The sequence below is a fragment of the Plasmodium fragile genome (genome assembly GCF_000956335.1).
Source record: "Plasmodium fragile strain nilgiri unplaced genomic scaffold supercont1.57, whole genome shotgun sequence".
In the NCBI taxonomy this organism is placed as follows: domain Eukaryota; phylum Apicomplexa; class Aconoidasida; order Haemosporida; family Plasmodiidae; genus Plasmodium; species Plasmodium fragile.
In genome coordinates, this window is record NW_012192637.1 from 145538 (window position 1) to 161533 (window position 15996).

At 42.6% G+C, this 15996-nt stretch overlaps 5 protein-coding genes across 5 annotated transcripts in view; 2 read left to right on the forward strand and 3 right to left on the reverse strand.

Annotated features, from left to right (window-relative positions):
- AK88_04254 (glycerol-3-phosphate dehydrogenase (NAD(+))) overlaps positions 1-2452 on the forward strand; it is a gene marked incomplete at both ends in the record, with an annotated part of 3788 nt that extends 1336 nt beyond the window's left edge. Inside the window, 7 exons of the mRNA XM_012481864.1 lie at positions 315-404; positions 565-756; positions 894-1064; positions 1359-1490; positions 1635-1784; positions 1950-2102; positions 2282-2452. Of these exons, the coding sequence (XP_012337287.1) occupies positions 315-404; positions 565-756; positions 894-1064; positions 1359-1490; positions 1635-1784; positions 1950-2102; positions 2282-2452 (1059 nt within the window). The remainder of the gene's footprint in view (positions 1-314; positions 405-564; positions 757-893; positions 1065-1358; positions 1491-1634; positions 1785-1949; positions 2103-2281) is intronic.
- Positions 2453-2627: 175 nt separating this feature from the next.
- On the reverse strand, positions 2628-6382 carry AK88_04255 (CMGC/DYRK/PRP4 protein kinase; the record flags this gene model as incomplete). The annotated part of the gene is made up of 9 exons (XM_012481865.1): positions 2628-2794; positions 3155-3386; positions 3536-3759; positions 3918-4024; positions 4244-4554; positions 4740-4991; positions 5115-5343; positions 5608-5938; positions 6097-6382. The coding sequence occupies 9 exons, from the start codon at positions 6380-6382 to the stop codon at positions 2628-2630; spliced, it is 2139 nt and encodes a 712-aa protein (XP_012337288.1).
- Positions 6383-9826: 3444 nt separating this feature from the next.
- Positions 9827-11032, reverse strand: AK88_04256 (uncharacterized protein; the record flags this gene model as incomplete). The annotated part of the gene is made up of 1 exon (XM_012481866.1): positions 9827-11032. One exon carries the CDS (start codon positions 11030-11032, stop codon positions 9827-9829), a length of 1206 nt encoding a protein of 401 aa, XP_012337289.1.
- A 1036-nt stretch (positions 11033-12068) lies between these two features.
- AK88_04257 (uncharacterized protein) lies at positions 12069-13172 on the reverse strand (the record flags this gene model as incomplete). Its single annotated transcript, XM_012481867.1, has 1 exon — positions 12069-13172. One exon carries the CDS (start codon positions 13170-13172, stop codon positions 12069-12071), a length of 1104 nt encoding a protein of 367 aa, XP_012337290.1.
- Positions 13173-13922: 750 nt separating this feature from the next.
- On the forward strand, positions 13923-15779 carry AK88_04258 (uncharacterized protein; the record flags this gene model as incomplete). The annotated part of the gene is made up of 1 exon (XM_012481868.1): positions 13923-15779. The coding sequence occupies one exon, from the start codon at positions 13923-13925 to the stop codon at positions 15777-15779; it is 1857 nt and encodes a 618-aa protein (XP_012337291.1).
- Positions 15780-15996: the final 217 nt, after the last annotated feature.

Here is a 15996-nt window from a genome sequence, read left to right on the forward strand (position 1 = left end):
GTTTCTCCGGCAACCAACCAAACGTTAGTAGAATGCCCGTCGGGGCAAATGGCACAAACAACCTGCCCCTTAAAGAAAAAAAAAAAAAAAAAAAAAAAAAAAAAAAAAAGAGACAGCACAGTTTATGGTTACACCTGTGTGTAACTGTTGGAGCATCCATAGAAAATGCTACTGAGGAAAGAATTAAACTTTCGACGAAAAAAAAAGAAAAGTTCATTTTTTATCACTTAAGTGTATTTTGCGGTGACATGTGCCTAATTTTGTCGCTCTCTTTTTCTTCTATTTTGCTCCGCTTCCGTCCTCGCCCTTCGCAGGTTTCCGTCATCGGCGGTGGCAGTTGGGGAACGGTCGTTTCAAAAATAGTCGCCGAGAATACACACAAGTCAAAAATATTCCACCCACTGGTAAAAAAAAAAAAAAAAATTAGCTAGCCAGCTAGCGGTGTATAAATAAACAGATCAGTATTCACTTACATGTTTGTACGGATGAAAGTGTGCCCGTGTCTCATTCGAACGACAACCCATGTGAGAGAACACCCCCTCCGCTTTCTACCACTTCACTCAGGTTAGGATGTACTTAAAGGAAGAAATTGTAGACAACGAGAAATTAAGCAACATTATAAACACGAAAAAGGAAAACGTAAAGTACATGAAGGGGATGAAGGTGCCGGACAATGTAGTGGCCACTTCGGATTTGAAGGACGCGGTTGAGGATGCCGATTTGCTCATCTTCGTAGTGCCTCATCAGTACCTGGAGGTAACTCACAAAAAAGGAGCAACGTGGCATCCATAATGGGAAATGTGCACTCCTATGGGCGTCTACATTTGGGAGAGTCCACCTTCATGCAGTGCGAACGTAATGCACGTCGCTCCCCCTCCCCTCGTCCCTTGCAGAACGTGCTAAACGAAATAATGAAAAACGAGAACCTGAAAAAAGACGCAAAGGCGATAAGTCTAATGAAGGGAATCAAGATAGACAACTGTAAGCCCACGCTTCTGTCCAGTGTCATTGAGGAAAAGCTAAAAATTGGGTGCGCAGCTCTGTCCGGCTCCAACATAGCGAATGTATGTGCAAATATCTCGGCATATCGCTTTATGTCTTTGCAAAAGCGTCCCATACTGGCCTTCCCTCCTCCCTCTCGTGCATCTTACGCTAAAAGGGGGAATTCCAACTGTTCCTCTAACGTTGGTGATGTGTAGGGACTTCCACCTCATGATAAGTGGAGAAGGTCCCAATTGAGCAATACACGCGGGGGTATATATACCCTACCGGCAGATGTCTTGAACAGCTGGCCACGAACCGGACAAGCGTTCTTTTACGTACAGTCCAAAAAGCGTCCTCCCTTTTGATCACTGCAGGAGCTGTCCAAGGAACATTTCAGCGAAAGCACCATCGGCTTTGAAGATGCCCAGGATGCGGGGATCTGGCAGGAGCTCTTCGATAGGACGTACTTCAAGATAAACTGCGTCCAGGACAAGCCTGGAGTGGAGGTGAGCAGTGCCAGTAGTATGCTAACAACGTACCTGTGGGGGGCGGGATGTCAGCTTATATATTATCGAACACCCCTGAACGATAGCTCATCTCTCCCAGGGTACTCTTCACACCTTTACATCTTCCCCCTCCCCAATGCGCAGACATGCGGAGCATTGAAAAACGTAGTCGCTGTAGGAGTGGGATTTCTGGATGCATCGAGGAACAGCTATAACACAAAGTCAGCCATTATCAGAATTGGCCTTGACGAAATGAAGAGGTTTGCCCGGTTGTTTTTCCCGGACGTTCTAGATGTAAGTGCACAGAAGGGGGGGGTGAACAAATGGATACATGGCCTAGATTGACTACCCAAAATTAAAATATAGTATCCCCTCCAACAGGACAGAAAAGGAAGCATTGTGCAGCACAAACTCAATGACGAATGAACTATTTTTTTTTTTCCTTTCCCCTTTTTTAAGGAAACCTTTTTAGACAGTTGTGGTCTGGCTGATCTCATAACGACATGTCTTGGGGGAAGAAACCTCAAATGTGCACGGGAGTTCGCAACAAGGAATGGAACGGATTCCTGGGAGCAGATCGAAATGGAGCTTCTCAACGGACAGAAGCTTCAGGTATAACTGCGCATCTTGCGCACCTGCTAAACGTTATAGGAAGAGTCTGCACTAGCGAAATGGGCCATGCGATAAAAACGCTCATGAATGGTCGATCGTTACACATAAAATATAATCACCTCCACCTCTCCCTGCTTCTGTGCCTCACCAACTGTACTTTTCCTCCCACTCCTCCGCAGGGCATCCACACTGCCAAGGAAGTGTACGGTGTGCTGGAGCACCACAAATTAAAAAACGAATTTCCATTATTCAAGACAATCTACGAAATTGCATTTCGACATAAAAATCCGTCGAGCATTATTGATGTTCTTTCGACAAAAAAATTAAGACATATAAAATATAAGAGTTGAAGGGCAGAAACGGGAAGCAAAAAAAAAAAAAAAAAAAAAGAAAGGCGAATATGAACGTATCAACATCCGCACGCTTGTATTATTCATAACACACTTGTTATACACTGTAACGACTTGCTCGGCGAAAATCGAGGAGCTAGCCAAACACACGCTACTATACAGAAACAATTCGCATTCACTCGTTTTGATTTTTGTTAAAGTGAATGGACTCCCTCAAGTATGGATGCTGCAAGGCCTGGTCTGGCGTGTACCGTTTGGTGGGGTCCAGCATAAGGCACTTCTCCAGCAAGTCCCCTAGCTGCTTTATTTTTTTTTTTAAAAACTGCATCTTGGGGCTATTTCCTACGCAAAAAAAAAAAAAAAAGAAATATAAAAAAATATAATAAAAAGGTACGTTAAAATTGAAATAGAGTATTTCCGCTACGTTCGCTCAGTTGTGTGTTCACTCGTGCGGAGTGGGACTTCCCACTATTCATTTTAGTCCATAGCATCGCTCGTAAAAGGTGTCAACAATCGATCCATTTTCACTGAATCTATTTGAATATTCCCCTTGGGAACAACACCGAAGGTTTCCACGCGATACACACTCATCCAGTGCATCACGCCCAGCACATATAGTTTCCTCGTGACACAAATTGACGCACGTGTTTTGGACGTCGGCATGATAGAATTCATTAGCCACGTGGTTTTTCCCCTCCTCACCTTTCAGCCAATATTGATGCTCCAGCAAATCGCACGTTATATTTTTGGTGGGCCTCAAGTCAGAGATAATTCGCACCACTTCCTTCTTCGTGTAATAATCCCTGTCCACGTAGATGAAGTCCAGGTTTTCATTAAAGTGCTGAGAATAAAACTGACCCCCTTTTATCATTTTGTGGGAGAACTTCCCCTTGTACTCCATCATCAGCTTGATCATGTGGTTGTTCGATTTTCCCTGCACGGGTGTGGAGGTGTGAGCAGTTCAGTGGGTTGGGCTCCAGATTTGCGGCCAACTGTTTAGGGTTATTATTAGTGCGGCCTATTTATTGCCTTCTTTTCCCCGCAGCGCTTTCACTGCAGCGCCTTTGAGGCCGCTTTCCTTACCGGGAAGAGGATCTTTCCTGTGGCCAGCTCAAAAACGGTGGCCGCCGCTGACCACACGTCAATCTGTGCATCGTAGCGAAATCCAAGAATGATCTCCGGGGCTCTGTAAAATCGACTAACTAGGTAGGAAGTAATTTCGTTTTCTGATACATCACTTGCGCTTCCCAAATCGCATACCTTTAGTGCGTTGAACTTTTCATTGATTAGTATGTTGTCCGGTTTTACTACAAAAAAAGGGGGGAAGGAAAATAAAAGCAGAGCGGAAATGAAGTTACCTCGGAGGGGCGGAAAAGGGGCTTCAACTACACACGCGAAATGATTCATTACGCTGATGCGAAATGGTAAGAGTGCCCCCTTCCGTTTTCCTCATTTTGGCACTTACAATCAGCGTGCATGATCCTGCACTTGCGCATATGTCTCAGGGCTATAAAGAGCTGCTTGGTGTAGCAGTGCACGGCTGTGGCATTCAGGCCGTATCCATTTCCGTATCTGAGAAGCGAAAGGGGATGAGCGGGGAAAAAAAAACACACAAAATTGAAATAGAGAAAAAGGACGATGTGTGTGCGCTTATTTTTTTGTGCCTATCTCTACAGAAGCATATACTCATACATATATATATGTATATATGTGACACAGAGGCAGCTGCACGATTTGTACAAATGCCTCGAATTCGCTGAACGCGTTTGCTTCTCTCCCCCGTTCCATTACTTCTTGAGAGCTATCCTAAGGTTTCCCCACATCCACTCGAAAACCAAGCAGAGGTGGTTCTTATACTTGAGGCTCCGTAACAAACGAACGATGTGTCTCTTGTTGTCCTTATCATACTCATTTAACTTTTTTAAAATTGATATTTCCTTCTCTGCTGCCTTTCTCATCATATCATTATCTCGTATGACTTTCATGGCCACAGGCATTTTCCCAACCTTGTCGTAACATTTTAAAACGTTGGAGAAGACTCCCTTACCGACCAGTTCGCACACGACGCTGTAGCGGTTGTCAATGACTTCACCAACGATGGCCTGAAGAGGTGCATGTTCAGCGGGGAAAGGAGGACAACACAGAAGGCATGTATAACCGTGTAACGCTGATAAAAACATATATATATATACATATATGTACACATGTGTGGCATAACACAGCAGCCACTGATGCCAGGCACTTCTCTTTCCTGTCCTCTCCGTGTCATCATCATGCAGGGGCTAACCTTGTAGTATCCCTCCGAGTCGTTCCAGTTATCCGCTAAGTTAATATTGTCAGATGCATAATAATTAGTTATTCTAATTTTTTCAATTTTTTTCTTTTTGCTTGGCTGCACACTTGAGAACATATCCACCTCGTCATTTTCGTTGTCTTCCTCTTCGTACTCTTCTACTAGGTCTGGTTTACTAGTAACGAATCTTTCACTGGTGGTCTCGTCGTCCCTATTTTTATTGGTAAGTGGTCCTTCCTCGATGTTCTACATGGGGAGGAGGATTGGAAAGAAGGGACGCACACATGTATGCGTGTGTCAGTGCACTCATAGGTATGGGCTTTGTCATATAATACACGCCTCCTCACATATGCGCAGCGAATGTCTCACCATTTTGGTCCGCTCATGTAGCTCCTTCTGTTTAATTATAAAGGCCCTAATTTTGGCCTTCTCTTCCATAATTTTCTTTTTTAAGTCACTATATAAATCACTGGACTCCTTAACAGACTCGCTTTTCTCTTTGGTCGGTTTGTCCTCAATCACTTCGTGGTCCGACGATAGGGACGAACAGGTTTCCTCCATGACTTCTTTGTTTGGCTCGAATATACAGGCCGCATCACTGTGAAAAAGGAGGAATGAGAAAAAAAAAAATAATAAATAAAGGTTCCACGAAAGTACACATAAATGGGGTAGTGAGGTGCACACAAGTGGCACCGATTTGCTACACATGTAGGAAAACAACCGGTATGGACACTATAAAAAAAGACGAGTCTAAATGTATGTGGTATGTTTTGCCCATGTTTTTTCCCCCTCTTTTCTCTGTTCCTTCTTCGGGGGAAGAACCAACATAACTGCGCATCTGTGCGCACAGGAGAGCACTTACTCATGGTCCACATCGTCCAGCATGGGGGGAAACTCGTTTAGACTTTCTGCTAAGTCATTCTTGTTGGAACTCGAGCAGGCGTCTTCACCTTCCTCCTTTTTTACATTATCACTTGTATCTTCCTTACCGCTTTGTAGGGCATCGTTACCGTTGCCCAGGATACTCAGGTCCTTCAAGTCGCCGCTTACCACGTCGTTCCCATGTTCGTTCTCACTCACCAAATCTTTAAGTCTCTCTTTTAGTGCCTCTCTTTTTCGCCTCCTTTCTTCCAGAAATTTATCTTCATTTTCTTCCTCCTTCAAAATTTTAAATTCATCCTCGCTGTTCGACGCTGCAGAGGGTGCAGGAAGAAGATAGGACACACATATGTGATAAAAAAAAAGAAAACAGACTAGCGCGCGAACAAATATATTGAGGCATAGTAGAGCACATATAGGACGACAAATGAAGAAGAGTGCGTGGTACGACCAAATGAAGTTAAAGTATTACTTGATCCACCCAAGAAGTCCATGCCGAGGTTGTTCGAATCAGAATTGCTACTAACAGAATGATGGGAACTAAATGAATTTAAATTTTCTTTTGAATTTTTCATTTGGTCTTTTTTAAAATTTAGTTTATTTTTATCATTTTCGTAATATTTTTTTTTATATGAACCATTGTCGGGACCCTTCTCTGCAAAATTTATCTTATGGTGTTTTTTGATTCGCTTGGAATATTTATCCTCATCAGATTCGTAGGAATTGGAGATCATTCGGCCCCTTTTGTCCTTCGCCATGCTTGAGTTTATGCGACAAACAAATATGTGTGTACTTGTTCGTTCTGCGCGAATTGACCGTTGTGTTTTCTGTGTGCAGCCCGTGCTCTTATAGGAGTCATAAAATGAGGCATCTGTTTATTGGTTTAATATGGTACACGTGTAGGTATATGTATAAATATAAATATATGTTTTTTTTTTTTTTTTTTTTTTTTTCCAAAATTGTGCAGAAGTAGAAGATTATATGTGCATATGCGTGAAGCAAACGTGAAGATATACGTCGCCGCGCAGCATAGAGTGGCTGGGTGTTACTTTATGTCGCTATGATTGTGAGTTTGTCTAAGCCTTGTTAAGATTATCTGTGCTTCCACACACGTTTCTTGCCTCCTCTGTGGCAAGTATGTTCGAGCCTCGATGCGTCTGTGTATATCTGCTGGTTTCTCCGCTCACAACTGCAACTGATTGCAGTCTGTGCATGCCCAATTGAACCTGACTGAGGGGAATAGGCGCGAAAAGAAATAAAACAACGAGTGGAAAGAATAAAAGGAGCAAGCGACAAAAACAAAAACAAAAACGAAAAACAATTCGTATGACATACCTGATGGGTCACACAGAATGGACAGCTCTTTCTACCTTGATCAGCTTATTCGTTTCATATGCTTATGTAAGAGAAAGAATCTTGACGCAAAACAAATGGGAAAGGAATTGTTTTTTTTGTTGATATTTTTATTTCTTCAGTGTGTGGTCATATGCAGTTATACACGAGTGTGCAAAACGCAAATGTATGCTTGCACATGCATATGCTCATGCGCGTGATGGGGTCACGGGAGCGCGAAATTAAAGTTACTTGAGGCCACTCAATACATTTCGTCCTGCTAGCTAATCATTCTACTGGCTCGTGACTGTGTGACGAATAATGACAAACGACGAACACCTCACTTTTAAAAGAAAAAAAAAAATAAATAAAAGGGGGGCAATTTGAGATGGAGGCAATATGGAGAAGCAACGTCACGGCGTCAAGCGCACGTGCTAAGAAGGCGTGCAAAACGGAATGCGCGATAAAACGTGTAGTGCCAGCGGTGTGTAGGCTTCAGACGACGACGCTGTGCTTGCGGAAGGAGTGGATTACACACAAGCACGTGCAGTCGTAGAAGGGCACGTACACACATATAAGGAAGCGCAACGTCTCGAGATACGTATACGCGCGCAAGGCATGTGACGGACACGCCTTGTGCTCGAAACGCAAGAGATGAAAATTGGACGGCACACCCACACGTTTTATTCGTTACTTCATAAATGCTTATTCTAAAATGTAACTTTTTTTTTTTTTTTTTAAGATACGGTCTCACTTTTGTTTAAACTGCGAGTTCACACAGAGCAATCGTTTCAACTCCAATTGTTCCTGCTCGAAGGTACAGTTCTGGTGTGGAGTGGACTGATCGGACGGGTAATCAATCTTCCGGTGTCGTGTGCATAGAGCCGTGCGCCTGTACCTGTTATGTATGCGCGTTGGTACTTGTAAGCATTTGAATAGGCCTTCGTTGGTATGCACACAATATGAGCGTACACACACGGCAGCGTGAAAAGGGGCAAACAAATGAAGCAAAAAAATGAAATAAAAATGTATCTTTTTTTTTTTTTTTTTGTCATATAATTATCGTTCGAATGGTTAAATCATATATTCTCCAAACCGGTGGGGATAGGGGGCGCGTGATTCATTTTTTGCTTCTTCCGAGTTAATGTCTTTTAATGTATCTCTTGTGCTTGCCTAGTGTGCAATTTGATTTTTCACTTCCAAGTTTGTTTCCTTTTTTTTTTTTTTTTTCACTTGAATTTTTTTTCCCCCCAGATTATACGCATCCAATATTGGCATATATTTTGTCTCCTTCGGAATGGGCAATTTATATAATTCCTTTCGTCATCAAATTGAGAGGTTTTTTTTTTTTTTTTTAAACATTTAGTAACGGGGGGTACAAGGAAGTTCGCTTGCCAATGCGCATACGCAATCAGTACTCCTTTAAAGTGGAAAGTGTACTTACATACAAATGGAATGCGTTAAGCATATGGTACTACACTGAGCAACTCCACCTTTAGCATGTTGTTCGCACAAGCGGCATTCGCCTTTTATGTTCCTTCTGAGGAATGCCACAAATAAGTTCCATTTAAATCACGCGCGAAATGGCAGAACAGCATCGAGGGCACATACTTGATAGGCGTGCTGAGTTGTGCCAACTGAAACCCCTGGGTCAAGTGAAAACTTGTTTAGGAGGAGAGCAAGCATGAAAATTGTGTACACTTGCATGGGGTTTCGTAGGTATGATTATGTTAAGTCAGCATATATATGTAAGCACATGAACGGACCTTTGTATGTGCATAAACTGTTGCATTTTATTATGTGCTCGCCCATGCCAGCCGGTAACATATTCGTTCCTTTGCCCATGTAGCAAACCAACGAACGCGGTGAAGCATTTCTCATGAAGTGTCAATTAAAAAAGGCTAGCAGCAAATGCACAGTGCATACGTGTACATTATATACATATGCAGTATACGACGCGGATGTTGTTGCCTCATAATGGCCCACTTTAGGGCGGCACTTTCCGTCAAAAAAGGGCGGGCTAGCCAATACAGGAAAAAAAAAAAAAAAAAAAAAAAAAAAAATTTATACATATGTACCGTGCATGCGTTTACATATGCATTTTTGCGCAAAAAGTAAAGCAAATTAACTTGCAAGAAATGTGGCCATCCTTTGGTTCCCTTCTAGTTGTGAAAGAACTAGTTTTTGTTGTCCTTTTTAATCGAAGCCATGGAAAAGAGGCATCAATGGGTGCAAGCAACCCCCAGGAAAGAACAAATATAGGTTAAAAAAGCAACATGTAGTAGCTCCGGAGCTGATTAAATGCAGTGTATTACGTGGGGCTATTTTATTTTATTTATTTTTTTTTGCAACGGATTTTCCCAATTCGCTTAATGTAGTGCGTGATGATTCGCAAGTAGAGGAAAGCACGTCACGTGTAGTACACCAATATATAATACATCTTTGTTACCGCCGCAATTCCATGAGATAGTTGCAGGCACAGCAAAAAGATGTTCCAAGTGGTGGCTGCATCCGTCCAGGCTTTCCACCCCCCCAAAAACAAGGCGTTATAAAAATACACAAATTTTGAACAACATCCAAAAATTGCCCACGACAGTGTGGGTACGGTTGCGACTACTATCGTGCAGTTCAAACGGGACAGGAATTTAAAAAAAAAAAAAAAAAATTACATAAGCGAGAAAGTAAGGCAAGAAATGGCACATAAGTCGCGCCTATACAGTTTTAAAAATGAAAAAAAAAAAAAAAAAAATGGCACTGTAGTATTTGTAGCATTTTCCCCGTGTGTGCAACCAGTTGGGGTCATTTATTGCTGCATTGATAGATCGCCCCTTACTTCGTCTCCGTTCGGTTTCTGCGCAAGTTTACACAGCCTACCCCTTATCCGCATTGTGACTGCTCCTATCCCATTCGACTGATTGTCCGTCCTTCTGACTGAGCAGCCTGGCGGCCCGCATTTGCTTCATCTTGATAACAATGTCGAGCTCTTGGTTAGCCAAATAAATTAGCTTTTCTTGTATGTTATTTTCTTCCTCTGTAATTTTTTCGAGTTCCCTGTCTATTTCGTACAGCTCAAATTGGTCATATTTGATAACAGGCGAGGTGGCTTCGTCATTCGGATAGCACATAGAAGCGTCTTCTTCTTCTCCTTGTTCTTCCACCTCTTCACCCACCAGTGAGAAATGGGCACTTGGGTTTGCTGCTGCATGAGGGGTATCGCCTACCCAGGGATGATATTCCACTTTATTGTGTTGAGCAGAATGCCCTTGTCGTTCCTGCAAAGGATACATCCTTTCATGGTATGGAGGAAGATAATCCAAGTGAGTTTCCTCATTCACGTTATCAAAATGGGTGTCTTTGCCGATTTTACCGACTGTTTTCATCTTCGCATCATACAGGTCCCTTTCGTGTGTTGCTTCATTTGAGGCCCCCCCACTAGGATAACCACGCACCGTATCATTAATGGCTTCCGTCTTATTTACGCAGGTGCTATGCATGAGTTCGTTGAAGAACCCATGATCTACACATTCTCTCTTTCCATGGGGGGATCCTCGTATGTTGTTTTTCTGTTTGCATTTGTGCACAATTTTCTGATGCTTAGGTGTAGCCGTGGAATGGCCGCTCTGCACAACTCTAAATTGGGAAGAGGTAAAAGCGATCTTGATAAGGTTACCCGTCTTGTTATTATTACTATTATTATCCTTTTTTATTATTTGCGTTAGCGGGGCATCACCACATGAGTTTGCTTTTTTTTTTGTTGCCACTTTGCTAATAGGACCCTTGGCATTGCGCGCATAGGTGGTGCAGTTGTTATCCCCCTTTTCCGGTTTGCTCGAATCTAAAAATATTTTCGACTTAATTGACCTGTTGACGACAACAATTTGTTTATCCGAGTCATCACTATTCTCGTCATCGTCTCCGTCCTTCGCGGAAGTTACCTTGTCCCGTTCACTTGAAATTCCATTTTTGACACACTTTGGTTTATTCATCTTTAGTGGCATTAGAAGACTACTCACATGTGCAGACCACGTGGGCTCGACAGGGATCAGGTAGGAGAGCGATTGCTTTCTTAGGTGCATCTCTGCACACAGGCGTGTACCTATATAGGGAGTGTGTATATATGCTCAGACAAGCGGACAATTATCTCCCACGCAGTGGTTATACTTTGCAGGGCGCAACATCGGGACAAGGAAGGTATACTCGTTTGTTATGTGAATCATTAGGAAAGATGAGGAAGGTACATTAAAATGTATTAAATTTTTGATGCGCTTTTCCGTGACAAGGGCACTTTATAGACCGAATGGATGCTCTGCCTTTACGGGGTGGTGTAAATATTTTCTTCATCCGATTAGCCCCTTCTCGCATTTCCATCTGAACAAAGTGCCTTTTTTTTTTTTTGTTTGTTGGACAGCTTGATTCGTATTGACGGCTAAATTGGAAATGATGCAATTAACTGACCGTGATAAAATGGGCATCCTTTGGAGGGTACTTTTTACCCTCTTCCTAGGTAAGTGTTCGAGCAGGGTGCATTAAGTTGGGGGCGAATATCCGCATAGGAAGCCCCCATCGTATGGCAGTACTGTTACGAGTGTAGGGTGCAAAGGCTCTGCTGGGTGATGCTAGGAACGCTCCAAAGGAATTCGCCCTTAACACGCAATTCTGCGCGCGCCCGCATGAGCACAGGGTTCCTGTCTAAATACGCTTAGCGCAGCGCACGTCACGAAAAAAAAAAAAAAAAAAAAAAGAAGCAAATTGGGAATATAACAAATTGGCAAATGAAAAAGTGCACAATTGATGCCGCAAAAATGCTGCAAGTGTGCAAATAAGAGAACAATCGGGCACTAAAAAAAAAAAAAAAAAAAAAAAAAAAGGGAAAGTCCAACTATGCGGCCACTACGGCGGGCCCCTTTGAAAAGTACGCTTTGCTCGAAACACAAAAAAAAAAAAAAAAAAAAAAAAGGCCATAAATGCTCCATGCGGAGGAAAAAAACTCCCCGCAATCGTATTCACCACCAGGAGTGTACTGACGAATGAAGCATTTCAGTGGAGTAGCAAAACCAACCCCATTGTTGATCCTTCCATTGACCCTTTCGAACGACTCTAGACAAACGTTCCTCAATATGTCACAGAGTACAAGTGCACAATCTCCTTCGTAAGTAAAATAACATCCTTCATATCCGATTTTGGGTTCGCTTTGTTCAGGAGGAGAAATATATTCACAATTTTTTCCACTTGAGAAAGATACTTCTTTTTTATTTGTTCCAAATGAGGGGAACTCAACTGATCGTGTCGATTTATATGGTAAAGAAAATGATTAACAAATAACATGCACGAAATGATAATGGCAGTGTCGTCAAATCTACTTCCTATGTCTGGAATGCAAAGGACATCATTAAAAACTGAAATGAGCAATTTATTCACAATGTAGGGTGACCTAGTAATAAACATCAATTCGTAGAGTAGGGCATATTTTGAAATGCTGCTCGTGAGTTTAAAGGATAAGGCCCGTAGACTCACTTTTTCCATCTTCAGACTTTGTTCCTTCTCATAATAGATGTTTTCCTTGCTAGTGGGTTCAAATTGGTTTATACTATCGGATAGTTGTTCTGCATCTTTTTTAGATGTACCATATTTAACTGTGTAGAACCCGTTGTTTAACAAAAAGAGGTTAAAATCAATTGCATTCAACACATTTCTTAGGGACACATTTTTGCCCCATATCTTCCCATGCATGTATATGCACCCTGCTATGGCATATTTAATGTTACTCAGTTTATCGGTGTAAGGAAGTTTTGTCTTCTTCTTGATTGGGCTTAGAAATATTTTCGAAAATTTTAATTTGATCTGTTCGGCCAGGGGCAGTGCTTCATCTGCTGCTGTCGTCTCCCCACTTTTGGTGTACTTTGGCCTGTGTGCTTGCTTCTCCAGCTTTGGTTCCTTTAACAAGGCCTTTCGGACCTTCCCCTCAGGTGAATGTCCCACCAGGGTGACGTAATCGCTGCCCTCCTCGAGAGGTACATGCGCCTCCAGTATCGATTCATACCTCCCCCTGAGTACACAGTACACACTTTTGTAGATGTCATTTATGCTGACCGACTCGAGGAGGTGGTTGTCCACGAGGATCATTTCTGCGATGAGCCCGAACACAACTAGGGCGTTGTGCACATTTCTTTGTAGCTCGGTGGAGGGCTTCGAGTCGTTATCTTCGAAGTCGTTCATTTTGCTCTGTCATGGTGTTCGCTCTGCACATCACTGCCCCGGTGTTTCTAAGTGTGTATTCCAGATGCGGGGTTTCTGATTGCGTTCTCTGAATTTTTTTTTTTTTTTTTCCATGATGCGTTTTTCTATGGTACCTGCGCTTACACCTACCAATACACTGTTCAAACGCGCGCAGTTTGGAGGACCACACTCGGAGAATCACGAAAAAAATGTTACTCTCTGCAGGTTCAACATGCTCCTTCAAATAGGGTAGTGAAGAAGAAACAAAAAAGAAAAAAAAAAAAAAAAAAAAAACGAAATGGTGATGTGCCACGTGCTCAGTTTGACATGTTTGGTGTGACGCGAACCGATTTGTAGCAACACGTCATTAACACATTCTGCGCTGAGTGGCTAATCGGTTCGCCAAAAAAAAAAAAAAAAAAAAACTGTCACACAGTTGGAAGAGGGTGTGAGAGAAGAACCCGATCGGGGCTACGCTGAACAGGAGCACGTGTGAATAACTTTACGACAGGGTGACAGAATATACTGACGACAAGGAAAAAAAAAAAAAAAAAAAAAAGCATGTGTATGATGCGTGAGCAAGATGATTAACAAGAAGAGGTGGTAAAGGTGTGAGCAGGCGTAGGGGAGCATCTCCATAAGTGTTTCTGCGCAGGGATTGCCGCGCCTCGGGCGTGATTATCCTGCGGGGTGTACCCTATGAGAAGTGTCCTATGCCAGTTACCGCATGTGAACTTCTTCACGTAGACCATGCTAGCCCCCTACCGCAGTAGAATGTTGCAGCGGTGGGCGCTGCGGACCGGCAAGCGTGTGTTCCACGCCAAGTGCTGGGTGGATGGAAAGAAGCACTTGTACTGCGTAGTTAGAAGACATTTTGGTAACAGTTCCATGGGTGGAGAAGCGAACAAGCAGTCAACCGAAGGAGCCAAGTCAGCATGCCGCATCGGCAGTAGTCTCTCCCCCACGGAAGAAATCACCCAGCATATGGAACACGAATACGGGATTAGCCCCAGTTCTATTGATGTGAGTATCCAACGAAATGGAGAAAACGATTTGTTCAAATTAAGCAAAAGGTGGAGTACCTTTTTCAAGTGTGAAAAGGATTTATACGACGTGATAAATAAATACATAAAGACAAATAAAATGGACTACCATTTGCATGCCTACTTAAAGGGCATTCTGAGTGAAGAGGGAAAGGGAGGGGCAAATGTGAAGGTCAGGCCACTTCAAATGGAAGAACAATTGAAGAACATCTTAACCTACATGATGTCCCTTTTTTATAAACAAATTCAAGACTTCAACATTGTGTCTCACTTAAGTGAGCGTATTATAAATTTACTAAATGGGGGGAACTCCCAAAGTGATGCAAATGGAGATGGCCGACCTACGAATGAGACAAATATTGGCCTGGACAAGGCCACCATTTTAACCACGCTTCAAGTGTACAATTATGTGAACGCCATGAATGATGAATTATTCGATCGGCTGTTTTGTGTACTAAACAAATGTTACGTGCAGGCAGCGCCTCCGGGAAGTCCCCTCATAATCAGCGATGACGAAATTGTACTCATGTTGAAAAGTCTGTATATTCAAAAATTTAAAAATCATATACTATTGGATACTATCGTAAGGTCACTTAGGGATGCCCCTCATTTGAGTCCATACCTTTCGGTGCATTCGTTCCTTTACCTTACGTTGCTGTCCAGGATGGATAATGATTCCCTTTGCAAAGTGAACTCTTCAATATTTTATGGCTCTCAGATGGGGCAACTGGGCCAGCGAGACTTCAGTGCAGATATGTTCACCACAAATGAGAAAGCGATGTGGGAAAATGAAATTGAGCAAATAATATTCAAAGCTCCCCTATCAGCAACAGATTGTATAAAGCTGCTCTACGGATATTTGGTCCTGGGGGAAAATCACATTAACTGGTTTGTGATGCACAAACTCCTTCTGCAATTGCACGAGGAATTGAAAGATGAGGAGAAAATACTCTTGTTAGAGAAAGAAAACAAAAAGGTACTCCAAATGATAACCATCGTGAGAACCTATTTAAGGTACAAAAAAAGAAGGCTGTATGATAATTTGCCCAAGGGTGTGAAGAGGGTATTAAAGAAATTGCAGAGTCTGTATGCAGATGAAGAATATTCAAAAAGGAAGGACAGGAAATTTGTTCAGAAGGTTTCATGGCATTTAATAAAACTGCGCATACCACATGTTAAGAATGGAAATAAAGGTGGGATCCCATTAGACATATTGGAGAAAAATAAAAAGCTGGTATGGATGTGCTTCTCATATCACCAGTACTACATTAGAACGATTGACCTAACGGCGGAGACCTTATTGCAAATGGATTTACTAAAAGCCATGAATTATAAAATTGCTAAAGTGCACTACTATCAATTTTCCCGCATGAAGGCAAGGCGAACTCGTTTCGAGTACATACGGATGTGCCGCTATTATACGCTGCGTGATCGACGCAACTATGACGATGAGTTCGAGGGGTGGAATTTGCCTTACATCAACTGGTACCACAGGAAGAACAAAAACGTCCACGTGTCTAACTACTTCTACGGCTACACCCCCGTCTCGCACATGCAATATTAGCAACAGGCCAGGGGAGGGACCGACATATATGCAAGCATATAAATGTGCGCATGTGAAAGCGAGCAGGTGTATCTGTCTACATGCCTGTAACAAAGGCCGTTCCCCCACTCGGCCCGTAACTCTGATAAATATGGACACGTTGAGGCAAATCACCTCCGCTCAGATATTACTCCCACGTTAATAGGGGAAGGGTCGCGGGATTAACAAAAAAAAAAAA